The sequence below is a fragment of the Pseudorca crassidens genome, chromosome 2, assembly GCF_039906515.1.
Source record: "Pseudorca crassidens isolate mPseCra1 chromosome 2, mPseCra1.hap1, whole genome shotgun sequence".
Taxonomy (NCBI): domain Eukaryota; kingdom Metazoa; phylum Chordata; class Mammalia; order Artiodactyla; family Delphinidae; genus Pseudorca; species Pseudorca crassidens.
In genome coordinates this window covers 130,247,229-130,263,772 of record NC_090297.1, presented here as the reverse complement: position 1 = coordinate 130,263,772, position 16,544 = coordinate 130,247,229, and the positions used below count along the sequence as shown (strand labels likewise).

Sequence of the window (16,544 nt, the reverse complement as noted above, 5' to 3'; positions counted from 1 at the left end):
ATCCTCCAAACTAGAATTATCATATGATTCATTTACAGTAAAGTAAACCACATACAACTACTCACTCTGGTGGATGTAAAGTCTACTTTTTTGAAGTTGAATTTTGAACATATTATGATTAATATTAATGACATTTCAATTCATTCCCTGTTTCCAATCACAAACTCAATAGGAGACCCTCAATACTGAACAAAAGATTCACACATTCAGAGGAACAGTGGCTGGACATACCTTGCAGTCATGGCAGACTTGTAGCTTGGAGACTGCCAGGTGGACCTGACTTGTAAAGTTAAAGGGAAATAAGAGATGGCTTGTAGTCTATGATGAAGGAACACCATCATGCTCTTCAATAAATCATCAACTCTGCCAGTGTGAGTTCAGGAAAACAAAACATGACCAGCCGTAGGCCTAACAGGACAGGGCTTATGTTCCCGAAGAAAGATGCTCCATTACCTGTCGGGGTCGTGGTGTTGGCCTTCCTGCTCTCCCGGTCCCCCTTCTGGGCCCACACGTGCACCGTGTACTCCACGCCCGGCCTCAGGCCCGTCAGGACGGCGCTGCTCTGCTCCTTCCCCACCGGGACCTCCCCGGAGTCTCCTTCAGCAGAGGTGTAGCGCACCAGGTACCTGTCGATGATGGCCTGCACCGGGTCCCAGGAGATGGTGGCTGTGTTCTCTGTCACCTGGTCGGTCACCAGGTTTTGGGGGCTGTCGATTTCTTTTTAAAAAGGAAAGGCTGAATTTTAGAGCCAAGCGGGGACATCCCACCTCCTCATCATCATTCACGTTATCTTTATTAACGATACAATTCCATTGAAAACATTTTCCAGGGAAACAAGCCATTGGATATTAAAACAGGAAGGAATTAGATCTTCTCCAAATTTATCAACATGGAAATTTTCTGTCCTTCTAGTTCCCACGTGATAAAAATCTCCTGAGCAACAAGATAAGCCACCCAAATGGAGACTGAAACAACCTCTTTTGTTATCTCCATGGTATCTAGCTATTTTGTTTCACAGAATTTGAGACCTGAGAAGTTACATGTTTCAAGCTTCTTCTCTTGTATAAAAGGGGAGGAGAAGGGAGACCCAGCGAAATGAAGACTCCAAGATCCAACTGTTTTCTTGTGTTAAAACCTAGACGAGTTTCCTCTGAATTTTGAGCCCTCCCACCTTCTCAAGGCCTTTGTTCCCTTTCACCTACCCTCTTACCTGCAGCATCAATCTCTCCTCCTCTACCATTATTCCCAGACAAACAAGCTCTAGATCTCTCATCCCCCTGCTCAACTGACAAGCTTCTCAGGAGAACCGTCTGCATATCTCAGATTCACTCCTCTCCTCCCATTCACTCCTCAGCTCAGTGAAGCTTGGCATTTTCTACAGCACAGCACTACAACTGCTAGTCTAGGTCACCAACAGCTCCATGTTGCCAAATCCTATGGACACTTGCCATCCTCGCGTTGCTCGACCTTTGAGCAGCGTTTGTCAGAGCTGAGCCACTCCCTCTGCCTTGAAACACTCTCGGCTCTTGACTTTCATGACTACACACTCCCCTGGGTTTCTCCTAACCCCTAACTCCTCCTCTTCAGTCTCCTTCATCAGCAGCCTGAAAATGTCGGGGTGCCCAAGGTTTCCTCTCTTCCTCTCTCCCTACAGGTGATCTCACCCATGTCCACAGCTTTCAATCCCAGCCAGATGCTCACAGCTCCCCAGTATGTATCAATTCTGAGTCCTTGACTTGTATCTACAACAGCATATCCACCACATTGCCTAGCATGTATTAGACACTCAATAAATATTTGTTGAATCAATAAATAAGTCACTCAATTAACCAAGGAATCTCATGAGTATCTCAAGCTCAAATATCTAAACGTCTTAACGTTCCTCCTCAAACCTATTTATCGCTCAGAAAATGATGCCCCAATCATCCATGTTACTCAAGTCAGAAACACAGGTCATACTTGGTCCCTCACTTTCTTCCTGTCCCACACCTCATCCATCAACAAATACTGTCATTTATGCCTCCCAAATATGTGCCCAGATATCTCCTTTTCTCATCCCTACTGCCATCACACTTGTCCAAGTCATCACCACCTCTCCCCCGACTTTACTAAACTTCCCCCTTCTACCCTTATCATCTCTTCCATTTATTCTCCTCTGGCGTGAATAACTGTTTAACAATGAATATCGCATCATGCCACTCTTCTTCTAATAAGTGTAGCACGCTCCCTCTTTGAAGCACCGTGTGGTCTTGTATGATCTGACCCTTCTTCCTTCCCCCATCGTCTCATGCCACTCTCTCTCCCATCCTCAATGCTCCAGCAACACCAGCCTCCTTTCAGTTCTTCAACCATCTCATGCTGTTCCAGCTCAGGACCATCACACATATTCTTCCCAAAATGGCTAGTTTTCCCCAATACACATTCTCCCCTTCCTCTGCAAGCACACTGCCCAACAGATCTCTCTGCAACGATGGGAATAGTCCATAATCTGCACTGCCCAATACAGTAGCAATTAGTCACATGTGGCTACTGACTATTGGAAATGTGGCTAGTATCACTGAGGGAATAATTTTTAAATTTCTGTTAATTAATTAAAATTTAGAGCTTCCCTGGTGGTGCAGTGGTTGAGAGTCCACCTGCCGATGCAGGGGACACGGGTTCGTGCCCCAGTCCGGGAAGATCCCACATGCCGCGGAGCGGCTGGCCCCGTGGGCCATGACCGCTGAGCCTGCGCGTCTGGAGCCTGTGCTCCGCAATGGGAGAGGCCACAACAGTGAGAGGCCCGCATACCGCAAAAAAAAAAAAAAAAAAAAAAAAATTAAAGAGCCACATGTAGCTAGTGGCCACTGTTTTGGGTGGGATAGTAGAACAGAATTGTAAGCTGGGCACACAGCCCTCCAGCTAAAGACTTCATTTCCCAGCCCCCTTGTACTGAGGTCTGGCACTGTGTCTTGGATCTGGCCGGTGGAATGTGAGAAGTGATGTGTGCAGTGCAGTCATGCTCTTCCCTTTCCATTACCCTTTCCACTGGCTGGAGTGAGGATAGGTGATGACCATGTAGATGCAGGCAACTCCCTGGGAATGGCTGAGCAACAATACGGAAGGAGCATAGGTCTCCTGTACCATGGAACTACCCTATCAGCCTTGGTCCCTTATACTCTGACCATTCCACAAGAGAGAAGTAAACTTCTTTCTTATTTAAGCCACGGTTATTTGGGTGTTTCTGTCAATGTGTATCTTAACTATTGCTCCCCCATTCCATCCTTGCCCTGTTATTCTCTACACCTACACCATGTTTATCTTGTTCATAGAACTTATTATAATTTATACTTATAAATGTGTTTGCTTGTTGATTGTCTTTCCCACTGGACTTCAAGAGAGTAGGAAACGTATTTATTTTGTTCACTGCTGTAGCCGAGGCCTGGCACTTATAAATATTCATTAAAATTTAGCTACATGGGGCTTCCCTGGTGGCACAGTGGTTGAGAGTCCGCCTGCCGATGCAGGGCACACGGGTTCGTGCCCCGGTCCGGGAAGATCCCACATGCCGTGGAGCGGCTGGGCCCGTGAGCCATGGCCGCTGAGCCTGCGCATCCGGAGCCTGTGCTCCGCGACGGGAGAGGCCACAACAGTGAGAGGCCCGTGTACCGCAAAAAAAATGATAATAATAATTTAGCTACATGTTGAAATGAACACAGAGCTCCAGCTGCCAAGGGTAACACTTGTTCCTTTAAACTAAGCACCATATATTAAGTAAAAAATAAAACAACTTGCCACAAAAAAGTACTTTAACCCAGTGTTTTTAAGAATTTTATATTGGCTTTACCTAATTCCCTATGATTTCCTATAACTGATTAAAAACACAGGCTTTGGAAAACACTTTTAAGACATTCATGGAACTGCTCAGTACTGAGCCCATAACTGTGCTTTGTTCTTTCTTTAGGTGAACAGAGTTTTTTTTACAGCAAACTCTCCTAAAATAGTCTACAGTCCTTGAGGTCATGGGCCACAAAAGCAGCAGTGCCATAATTCAACAGTAGTAGATCAGCCCACAGTAAACACCCTACTTTGCTTTTCTCTTCTCTCCTGTTACCTGTCAGGGCCGTGGTGTCGGCCTTCCTGCTCTTCCGGTCCCCCTTCTGGGCCCACACGTGCACCGTGTACTCCACGCCCGGCCTCAGGCCCGTCAGGACAGCACTGCTCTGCTCCTTCCCCACCAGGACCTCCCCAGAGTCTCCTTCAGCAGAGGTGTAGCGCACCAGGTACCTGTCAATCACAGCCTGCACTGGGTCCCAGGAGACGGTGGCCGTGTTCTCTGTCACCTGGTCGGTCACCAGGTTTTTGGGGCTGTCAATGTCTGAAAGGAAAATGAGGATCAATAAACACTATTACTAGAGTGAGACCTTGTGGCCATGCTGTTTGGGCTGGGGCAGCTTCCTCTTCTTAGAATCTTCCTATCTCACATGTCAGTTTTCAGTTGTTTCGTGGGTGTAGATCTCTTTCTACATCTGGACTTGTGGGTTTTCAAGGCGGCAGAACAGGACAGCAGAATGAACAGTAGGACCAGAGTCAGAAGAGCTGTGGCCCTGGACAACTCTGCTGCCTCTGGCTGGGCTTCAGTTTCTTGATCTGTAAATCTGGACTTCAGGTTGGATGGACTCCAAGATTCCTTCGAGAACTAATGTTCCATGCATGCATCTCATTTCAAACATTACTAACTTGTTTTGTGAACTTGGGCAAGGCACTTCACTTCTCCACATTCGTAACATTGAGCTGTTAATAGTTATTGTACATATCTCTCTGAGTAGTTCTGAAAACCAAGACAAAAAATGTCATGTAGAAAGGGGCCTTGAGGGCTTCCCTGGTGGTGCAGTGGTTAAGAATCCGCCTGCCAATGCAGGGAACACGGGTTCGAGCCCTGGTCCGGGAAGATCCCACATGCCGTGGAGCAAGTAAGCCTGGGCACCACAACTACTGAGCCCGCATGCCACAACTACTGAAGCCTGTGTGCCTAGAGCCCATGCTCTGCTACAAGAGAAGCCACCGCAATGAGAAGCCTGCGCACCGCAACGAAGAGTAGCCCCCACTCGCTGCAACTAGAGAAAGCCCGTGCACAGCAATGAAGGCCCAATGCAGCCAAAGATAAATAAATAAACAAATAAATAAGAAGAAAGGGGCCTTGAAAATATTAAAGTATCACAGTGCTTATAGGAAAAAAAGGCAGGCAGAAATAATATTAGTGTGTACCCTGTAGAGATGGGTATTATGTGAGTTAATAACATGCCCCTTATGACAGCTCCTGGCACAGAGTGGATGCCCAATGACCATATGCTATTTTAGATGATATCAGTTTGTTGATATTTTATGAATGTACAGGATTATGTTCCTCCATACTACACACAGGGAAGGTGTTAGAATATGTATTCACCAAGAAAATAATAGCGTTTCTTTGTTCCACATACAGGCATACCTCATTTTACTGTGCTTCTCTTTATTATGCATCAAAGACATTGCACTTTTTACAAATTGAGAGTTTGTGGCAACCCTGTATCCAGCAAGTCTACTGGCACCATTCTGCATGTGCCAATAGCATTTGCTCACTTTGTGTCTCTGTGTCACATTTTGGTAATTCCCATAATATTTCAAACTTTTTCATTATTATTTTATTTGTTATGGTAATCTGTGATCAGTGATCTTTGATGTTACTACAATTTACTGAAGGCTTACATGATGATTAATATTTTTTAGCAATAAAATATTTTTAAACTAAGCTTTTTTAGACATAACACTATGGCACACTTAATAGATACAGTGCAATGTAAACGCAACTTTTATATGTACTGGGAAACAAAAAATTCATGTGAATTTTTGTACTGTGATGTTCACTTTATTGTGTTCGTCTGGAAGCGAACTCACGACATCTCTGAGGTATGCCTATAGTTCACTGCAAAAGCCATTACCCTAAGGTCCTATCACATATATGCAACAGTATGTTCAAGTGGGACTATTCTTATCTTGGTTTAGGCTGTGACCCCCAAGAAAATTGGTATTTACTTTCCAACCTGAGGGCCCACAGCCAAGGCAGGACCAACAGTTTTGTGACCTTTGATTGACCAACCAACTCCAGACTACGAAAGAGGCTGGAGAGTACAAACAGGTGGGACTTAAAAGAGTGGATTTCTTTGGAGAGAGTTATACCGTGAGTCCCATGGGTGAGAGCCAAGCCTCGAATAAGCAGTTGCAATGGGATCCCTTACAGAGCTGCTTATATATACTCCAGAGCAAAAGTTCTCAACCAGGGGTGATCAGCAATGTCTGAAGATATTTTTGGTTCTCTCAGTTCAGTGTGGAATGGGGAGGCTCATGGCATCAAATGGGTAGAGGTCAGGGATGCAGCTAAACATCCTACAATGCACAAGACAGACCCCTGCAACAAAGAATTATCAACAGTGCCAAGGTTGAGAAACCCTGCCCAAAGCTTGGGGAACACCGTGGGCTGGTGTCTGACATGTGCCTAAAATATCTGAGAGGTGAGAAAACAGCTGGTTGTGCTGCTGCAGAGCAACAAGAGGCTGCAGCATTGCAACAGACCCATACATCTGGCTGCATGGACAAAGGATGCGTGTGTGTTCCCCATGGACCAGATGTGGGCTGAAGAAAGGAAAGCCCACCTGGGACTGTTTTAGAAGCTGTCCAAGAGGATCACCCAGAGGGGTGAGGTGGGCTCACCTCACGCCTCACCAGAGAAGGGCACTGGAGGGCACCCCCAGATGTATGGGCAGAGGGGAGTAGGAGACCAGTAGGAGACATGCATGTATCTACAGAATCACTACAGTGAAAGAGGACAGATGAGGTGTCTCTGAAGAACACAAGGAAGTGTTCCATGAAGGAAAAGTTAGTTTTAACCCTTGTTAGGCCCCATGACAGACCCAAGCCAGCTGTGACTATTACTGGCAAGCAAGATCCCTCATCTCTCCTCCTCCCGACACCCCTTACCTCCCACGTACCAAACATAAATGGGTCAGGAACTCGAGTTAGCACTCTGGAAGGACAGTGCTTAAAGAATAGACTGGAAATACAAGAGAAGCCGAGCACGCCCCCTTCAACGGCAGGCAGTTAGCCCACAAATGGCCCAAGCTGATGGAGAGGAGCAGGTTTAAAGTTACATAAAGTATGTACAAGTACATGGATGTAGACGTCTTAATTACTAAAATGATACATATTGGATGCTAAAAGTGACTAGACATTTGCTTAGTTTGAGCTAATAAAACGTTATAATTTCTGCATAAAACGCTCATCCAAAGAGCAGAAACAAAAATAAGCACCACAGAAAGGCTTTATTTATTTATTTAACATCTTTATTGGAGTACAATTGCTTTACAATGGTGTGTTAGTTTCTGCTGTGTAACAAATTGAATCAGCCATCCATATACATATATCCCCATATCTCCTCCCTCTTGCATCTCCCTCCCACCCTCCCTTTCCCATCCCTCTAGGTGGACACAAAGCACCGAGCTGATCTCCCTGTGCTATGCGGCTGCTTCCCACTAGCTATCTATTTTACATTTGGTAGTGTATATATGTCAATGCTACTCTCTCACTTCGTCCCAGTTTACCCTTCCTTCTCCCCGTGTCCTCAAGTCCATTCTCTACATCTGCGCCTTTATTCCTGTCCTGGCCCAAGGTTCTTCAGAACCTTTTTTTTTTTTTTTTTGTAGATTCCATATATATGTGTTAGCATATGGTATTTGTTTTTCTCTTTCTGACTTACTTCATTCTGTATGACAGTCTCTAGGTCCATCCACCTCACTACAAATAACTCAATTTCATTTCTTTTTATGGTTGAGTAATATTCCATTGTATATATGTGCCACATCTTCTTTATCCATTCATCTGTCAATGGACACTTAGGTTGCTTCCATGTCTTGGCTATTGTAAATAGAGCTGCAATGAACACTATGGTACATGATTCTTTTTGAATCATGGTTTTCTCAGGGTATATGCCTAGTAGTGGGATTGCTAGGTCATATGGTAGTTCTATTTTTAGTTTTTTAAGGAACCTCTATACTGTTCTCCATAGTGGCTGTATCAATTTACGTTCCCACAAACTGTGCAAGAAGGTTCCCTTTTCTCCACACCCTCACCAGCATTTATTGTTTGTAGATTTTTGATGATGGTCATTCTGACCAGTGTGAGATGATACCTCATTGTACTGTTAATTTGCATTTCTCTAATGATTAGTGATGTTCAGCATCTTTTCATCTGTTTATTGGCAATCTGTATATCTTCTCTGGAGAAATGTCTGTTTAGGTCTTCTGCCCACTTTTGGATTGGGTTGTTTGTTTTTATGATTTGAGCTGCATGAGCTGCTTGTATATTTTAGATATTAATCCTTTGTCCATTGCTTCGTTTGCAAATATTTTCTTCCATTCTGAGGGTTGTCTTTTCGTCTTATGGTGTCCTTTGCTGTGCAAAAGCTTTTAAGTTTCATTAGGTCCCATTTGTTTTTGTTTTTATTTCCATTTCTCTAGGAGGTGGGTCAAAAAGGATCTTGCTGTGATTTATGTCATAGAGTGTTCTGCCTATGTTTTCCTCTAGAGTTTTACAGTGTCTGGACTTACATTTAGGTCTTTAATCCATTTTGAGGGTTTTTTTGTGTATGGTGTTGGGGAATGTTCTAATTTCATTCCTTTCCATGTACCTGTCCAGTTTGCCCAGCACCACTTATTGAAGAGACTGTCTTTTCTCCATTGTATATTCTTGCCTCCTTTATCAAAGATAAGGTGACCATATGTGCATGGGTTTTTCTCTGGGCTTTCTATCCTGTTCCATTGATATATATTTCTGTTTTTGTGCCAGTACCATACTGTCTTGATTACTGTAGCTTTGTAGTATACTCTGAAGTCAGGGAGCCTGATTCCTCCAGCTCCGTTTTTCTTTCTCAAGATTGCTTTGGCTATTCAGGGTCTTTAGTATTTCCATATATATTTTGAAATTTTTTGTTCTAGTTCTGTGAAAAATGTCATTGGTAGTTTGATAGGGATTGCACTGAATCTGTAGACTGCTTTGGGTAGTATAATCATTTTCACATTGTTTATTCTTCCAATCCAAGAACATAGTATATCTCTCCATCTGTCTGTACCATCTTTAATTTCTTTCATCAGTGTCTTACAGTTTCCTGCATACAGCTCTTTTGTCTCCTTAGGTAGGTTTATTCCTAGGTATTTTATTCTTCTTGTTGCAATGGTAAATGGGAGTGTTTCCTTAATTTCTCTTTCAGATTTTTCACCATTGAAAAATGATGAATGTGTATAGGACTGCAAGAGATTTCTGTGCATTAATTTTGTATCCTGCTACTTTACCAAACTCATTGATTAGCTCCAGTAGTTTTCTGGTAGCCTCTTTAGGATTCTTTATGTATAGTATCATGTCATCTTCAAACACTGACAGCTTTACTTCTTCTTTTCTGATTTGGATTCCATTTATTTCTTTTTCTTCTATGATTGCTGTGGCTAAAACTTCCAAAACTATGTTGAATACTAGTGGTGAGAGTGCACAACCTTGTCTTGTTCATGATCTTAGAGGAAATGGTTTCAGTTTTTCACCATTGAAATGATGTTGGCTGTGCGTTTGTCATACTTGGCCTTTATTATGTTGAGGTAAGTTCCCTCTATGCCTACTTTCTGGAGGGTTTTTATCATAAATGGGTGTTGAATTTTGTCGAAAGCTTTTTCCGCATCTATTGAGAGGATCATATGGTTTTTCTCCTTCAATTTGCTAATACGGTTTATCACGTTGATTGATTTGCATATATTGAAGAAACCTTGCATTCCTGGGATAAACCCCACTTGATCATGGTGTATGATCCTTTTAATGTGCTGTTGGATTCTGTTGCTAGTATTCTATTGAGGATTTTTGCATCTATGTTCATCAGTGACATTGGCCTGTAGTTTTCTTTCTTTGTGACATCTTTGTCTGGTTTTGGTATCAGGGTGGTGGTGGCCTCATAGAATGAGTTTGGGAGTGTTTCTCCCTCTGCTATATCTTGGAAAAGTTTGAGAAGGATAAGTGTTAGCTCTTCTCTAAATATTTGATAGAATTTACCTGTGAAGCCATCGGGTCCTGGGTTTTTGTTTGTTGGAAGATTTTTAATCACAGTCTCAATTTCAGTGCTTGTGATTGGTCTGTTTATATTTTCTATTTCTTCCTGGTTCAGTCTTGGAAGGTTGTGCTTTTCTAAGAATTTGTCCATTTCTTCCAGGTTGTCCATTTTAGCAAGCCTTAGGTGCTTGTAATAAGCTCTCATGATCCTTTGTATTTCTGCAGTGTCAGTTGTTACTTCTCCTTTTTCATTTCTAATTTTATTGATTTGAGTCTTCTCCCTTTTTGTCTTGACAAGTCTGGCTAATGATTTATCAATTTTGTTTATCTTCTCAAAGAACCAGCTTTTAGTTTTATTGATCTTTGCTATTGTTTCCTTCATTTCTTTTTTTTTCCAATCTGATCTTTATGATTTCTTTCCTTCTACTAACTTTGGGGTTTTTTCTTCTTCTTTTTCTAATTGCTTTAGGTGTAAGGTTAGATTGCTTATTTGAGATGTTTCTTTTTTCTTGAGGTAGGACTGTATTGCTACAAACTTCCCTCTTAGAACTGCTTTTGCTGCATCCTATAGGTTTTGGGTCATCGTGTTTTCATTGTCATTTGTTTCTAGGTATTTTTTGATTTCCTCTTTGATTTCTTCAGTGATCGCTTGGTTATTAAGTAGTGTATTGTGTAGCCTCCATGTGTTTGTATTTTTTACAGATTTTTTCCTGTAATTGATATCTAGTCTCATAGTGTTGTGGTCGGAAAAGATACTTGATACGATTTTAATTTTCTTAAATTTACCAAGGCTTGATTTGTGACCCAAGATATGATCTATCCTGGAGAATGTTCCATGAGTACTTGAGAAGAAAGTGTATTCTGTTGTTTTTGGATGGAATGTCCTGTAAATATCAATTAAGTCCATCTTGTTTAATGTATCATTTAAAGCTTGTGTTTCCTTATTTATTTTCATTTTGGATGATCTGTTTATTGGTGAAAGTGGGATGTTAAAGTCCCCTACTGATTGTGTTACTGTCGATTTCCCCTTTTATGGCTGTTAGCATTTGCCTTATGTATTGAGGTGCTCCTATGTCGGGTGCATAAATATTTACAATTGTTATATCATCTTCTTGGATTGATCCCTTGATCATTATGTAGTGTCCTTCTTTGTCTCTTGGAATAGTCTTTATTTTAAAGTCTATTTTGTCTGATATGAGAATTGCTACTCCAGCTTTCTCTTGATTTCCATTTGCATGGAATATCTTTTTCCATCCCCTCACTTTCAGTCTGTATGTGTCCCTAGGTCTGAAGTGGGTCTCTTGTAGACAGCATATATACGGATCTTGTTTTTGTATCCATTCAGCCCAACTGTGTCTTTTGGTTGTTGCATTTAATCCATTTACATTTAAGGTAGTTATCGATATGTATGTTCCTATTACCATTTTCTTAATTGTTTTGGGTTTGTTATTGTAGGTCTTTCATAGAAAGGTTTTAAACCAGTGAGGAGTGAAGCAAATTTGGTTTTGGATCAACCATCCCTCAGCATGATAGTTACTTGTGCTTTCTTCATATTTATTCTTTATGAAGGGGAAGCCTTTAGGCATTAAAAACAAAGCAGGTGCACAGGCAGAGAACAAATGACAATGAGCAATAATGTCAATGTTTAAAGAGCAAGCTTTGGTCTTTAACCAAATAGAACAAGCTATGCATTCTAAGAGAAGCCATTCTATTTAAGAAAGGGGTACACAATTTACTATGCAAGGATACCAGCCTAATCATCCTTGAGCCTCCCTTTCAGCCAAGGTCAGAGAAGGAAAACCAACCTAGATGGACATCAGCTTAGCAGTGACACAGGGATGATGCATGTTCCATTACCTGTCAGGGCCTTGGTGTCGGCCTCCCTGCTCTCCTGGTCCCCCTTCTGGGCCCACACGTGTACTGTGTACTCCACGCCCGGCCTCAGGCCAGTCAGGACGGTGCTGCTCTTCTCCTTCCCCACCGGAACCTCCCCGGAGTCTCCGTCAGCAGATGTGTAGCGCACCAGGTACCTGTCAATCACGGCCTGCACTGGGTCCCAGGAGATGGTGGCCGTGTTCTCTGTCACCCCATCGGTCACCAGGTTTTGCGGGCTGTCAATTTCTTTAAGAGAGATGAAGGAGTGTATCATTTGCCAACTCTGTAATTCGTGAAAGGCCAGCACACAAACAACCAAAATGATGACCTCAACAAATTTCAGAGTCTGTTATATGCCAATGGCTTGGATAACTTTAGGGTTTAATTAAGCAAGTGGTCTGAAATTTCCAAGAATGAGCTATTTGCATTCAGACGAAGCCAATATTCAGTCTCAACTGTATAAATTTTTTCCACAAGTTGCCTTTGGATAAAAAGAATTCATTTTCATATACAAATTTCTCCTTTACCCTGGGTTTACAGAATATACTCCTTTCGTTCCTGGCTCCTTGTACCTGAAAGCAATTATATTTCAATAAATCTGTGCATCCGCTCTAATATTTTCCTTTGGAAGAAAAATAGCCCAGAAGTAGGACCTGTCAGTTCTTTCCATATAAAACATTATGTCTGAGGCCAGAGAAATGGGAGACTTTTAAAGTGAAGGTATTTGAGGTCTAGGCTGATAAAAATAATCCTACTTGTAGGGATTTTCTGTCTGGGTTTCTAGGCAGTTAAACTGGGTTGAAACGTGGGCTACACTATTTCCTGGTTGCTAACTTTTGACAAACTATATAGCTTAAGTCTTGGTCTCCTCATCTCTACAAAGAAGGAACTATCAGTACCTACTTCTGGGTTATGGTGAATAGTACATGAGACATTGCACAGTAAGTGCTGAAATATGAGCTCTTTTTTATTACTAATGTCACTTGAGGTATGAAACATCACTTTCTCCTCAAAAATATAAACTCTTAAAAAGTCAAAAAAACAAGGAATTGGGTGCAATGATTAGCATGCCCTTATGATCATGTTTCAAAAACCACCTCCTTGAAAAACTGAGCTTTCTGTGATAGCAGCTGCATTTCAAACCTGTGCACCATCACTTGCCAGCTCGGCCAGGCCAGGTCAGTGGGATACACAGCCAAGGGAGGCCTTGCTAGAAGGAGCACAGGACACCTGACGTGAAAGACACACAGACAGCTGACATGAAAGGACAAACAATTTACCCGGGGATTCTATGCTGGCTTCAACGCCCCAGCCTCATCTTTCCCTACTGCACACCCTCACAGACCTACCCACCATAAACACCACTAAAGATGACATTGTTAACATAAGTGTATATTAAGACATGACAGAAAACCAACCTGTCATATTCCCACACCTTTAGGTCTCTGCATATGCTGCTCCCACTGCTAACAGCCACACATCCTTCTAGATTCCGTTCAGGGGTCACCTATTCCTATAGGCTGCCATGACCCCTCTAAACCCCACTTTTTTTCAGGTTCCCATATTCCAGGGTTATTTGTTTGCTCTGGAACATAACTCACTGCACTTTGTCTTTTTCACTTGTCTCCTCTACCCACCGGATTGTGAATGCCATATGAGCACAAACTGTGCTTTTACCTTTGTACCCCCAGAGCCTAGCTCTGTGCCTGACACCCCCAGCAATACCACACCCCAGTGGCTCCCCGTGATCTGGGGTGCTTTCCTTGCACCATGCCCACCTGAGAAAGGGGAAGCCTCTTCTCCATTCCAACTTCCACTGTCTTAAAAAGGTTGACCCACATGCTCTTTCTTTTCATAGCACTCAAAATCCTAGTGAATGGAGGGCCGTGTGTAATATAAACCAGGAGCTGGTAATCTAGAGCTCATGGGCCAAATCTGACCCACTGCCTATTTTTATAAATCAAATTTTATTGGAACACAGTCATGCTAGTTCATTTCCATACTGTCTATGGATGTTTTCTCATTTCAATGGCAGAGTTGAGCAGTTGCAACAGAGACTTTATGGTCCCCGAAGCTGAAAATATTTACTATCTGGCCTCTTACAGAAGGTTTCCTGACCTCGACTTTAAACAAACTAGGTCTCACCATCCTTACTGTCAACTTCTCCTTCCCCTGGAGGAGACAAGGCCCATCTGGCCCCAGGAGGCTATGCAACACAAAGTGCTTCAAGGTCAAATGCAGATTAACATTTCTGTGCACTGAATGTTTGTGTCCCCCCACAAAAGTTTATATGTTGAAGCCCTAACCTCCAATTTGATGGTATTTGGAGGTGGAACCTTTGGGAGGTGATTAGGTTTAGAAGAGGTCATGAGGATGGGGGCCCCCATGATGGGATTAGTGCCTTCCTAAGAAGAAGAGGAGACCAGAACTTCCTCTCTCCACCATGTAAGAAAGAAGGTGGCCATCTGTAAGCCAAGAAGAGAGCTCTCACCAATAAATGAACCAACTGGCACCCAGATCATGGGACTTTCCAGGCTCCAGAACTGCTGGAAATAAATTTCTGTTATTTAAACCACCCAGTCTATGGTATTTTGCTATAGCAGCCCAAACAGACTAAGACACATTTTAAGAAATAAGCATGACTATCATTTATGTAGCACTCTCTATGTCAGGCACTTACATGAATTAACTCATGTAACCCTCACACTAACCCAGTGATGTAGACATTCATATGCCCCATTTTACAGACAAGAATCTGAGGAACAGAGGCAAAGCAACTTGCCCCAAATCACTCAGCTAGTAAATGGTAGAGCTGAGATTAAAACTTGGACAGTCAAGCTTCTGAAACCATATTCCTAACCAATTATCAGCTTCTCTGAGAGTCTCTACACTAAGTGTCCACAAAAAAGGCCAATCAATAAGTGAATTGTTTTCTATGATTCCTGTCAAGTGTTTGGAACTTCAAGTGGACTCCAGGATTAGGCTTCTCTGAACTCAGGGACAGTGCCAGAGGAGGTTTTAAGCAGAAGGAATATCTGGGATACACCCCCATGCAGCCTCAGGACACCCGCAGGCCCCAGCTGAGCAGAACAACTGGATGGAGTAAGGGAGCCCTCACACTTTCTGAAAGCTTCAAGTCAGAATTGGTACATTTGGTAAATGTTGACTCAGGAGGCAAACCATTTCCATGGTCTGAAAGAGAGCTCCAGATTACATGCAACATGCCTGTACAGTCACTGCAAACTGAGATGAGCATTCAAATTCACTGTCAGCCCAATGTTTTGAGTTTTAATGTCCAAAAAATGAAAATTAGAAAGTGTTCCTCTACTCCAAGGGAGTTGCATATGGAATTCCAACCCAAATAAGTATGACCTTCTGTATCAAATAAAAAGGATGGTCTCTTTTGCTTGAGGTTAAAAAGGAAAAAATTCATAATTATGAAATTTGAAATTGCCTTTGCAACCCCCCACCCACACACCTGCAAACGAAAAAGTTGATGCTAGGTGGGCATCAGCCTCCTGATTCAAAAATCAATCTTCTCCTTGCCATGAGGAAACCTGTTTCTTTAGAGATGGGAGACAGTAAGAATGAGTGAAGACTCCCATCCTTCTGTTACCTGTGAGGGCCTTGGTGTCGGCCTTCTTGCTCTCCTGGTTGCCCCTCTCAGCCCACACGTAGACTTTGTACACCTCTCCTGGCTTCAGGCCCGTCAGGACGGTGCTGCTCTGCTCCCTGTACACAGCTGTGTCCTTCATCTCCCCGTCAGTGGAGATGTAGCGCACCACATACTTATCAATGACAGCCCGGACTGGGTTCCAGGAGACCATCGCTGTGTCTTCTGTCACTCGATCAGTGACCAAATTGGTTGGACTATCAATCTCTTCATAAAAATATATGAGAAAGAAAAAGTAGAGAAGGCATCTGGCTGGTCAAGATCACAAATGTTTCAAGATTGAGTGCATCTGGGTGACCTGGTTCCATAGTCTATGCAATGCAAGAGGCCCTCTCCATCATCTGTGACAGGTAGACAACTGGCCTCTGCTTGAACCCTAAGCTGAGAAAGGTCTTACTGATGGACTTCCATTTTATAATCAATGAGCACATTAGAGAAAACTCCTCCAAGTGTGGCCACTTAAAGTATTACTCCTTTGAGTATGTCTACCCTTGGTGGGCATATAGAATACACCTAATTCCTCTTCCTGGAGACCATCCAGCAAGTGTTCAAGAATAATTCTCATTCTCCTTCCTAATTCTCCTTTAATCAAACAGCTTCACCTCGCTAATTTATGCACTTATAAGTTAAAAAGTATTATATTATATTAATTATATTATATTATATTATAAAATAATATTATCAACTTCCAACTTATAAAAACAATTATATTATATCATATCATACTATATTATGTTATAAATTTATATTATTAACTTCCCAACTTCCAACTTAGAGTTTCTAGACCTGGCACTTATATCTAAACATGCTCTTGTCTTTTCCTTTTCGAGAAAAATTCCCAAAACTTAGCTCATTCATTCAACAATTCACTGAGCATCCATCCCATGCCATGGCC

The 16,544-nt window shown here is 42.5% G+C and overlaps 1 protein-coding gene across 1 annotated transcript in view; it reads right to left on the bottom strand.

The window, feature by feature from the left end:
- The window catches only part of TNN (tenascin N), a 51,078-nt gene that overhangs the window by 17,472 nt on the left and 17,062 nt on the right, over nt 1-16,544 (bottom strand). Inside the window, exons 6-9 of the mRNA XM_067710936.1 lie at nt 15,593-15,856; nt 11,959-12,222; nt 4,094-4,357; nt 454-717 (exon numbers count right to left, since the gene is read on the bottom strand). Coding sequence (XP_067567037.1) covers nt 454-717; nt 4,094-4,357; nt 11,959-12,222; nt 15,593-15,856 — 1,056 coding nt within the window. The remainder of the gene's footprint in view (nt 1-453; nt 718-4,093; nt 4,358-11,958; nt 12,223-15,592; nt 15,857-16,544) is intronic.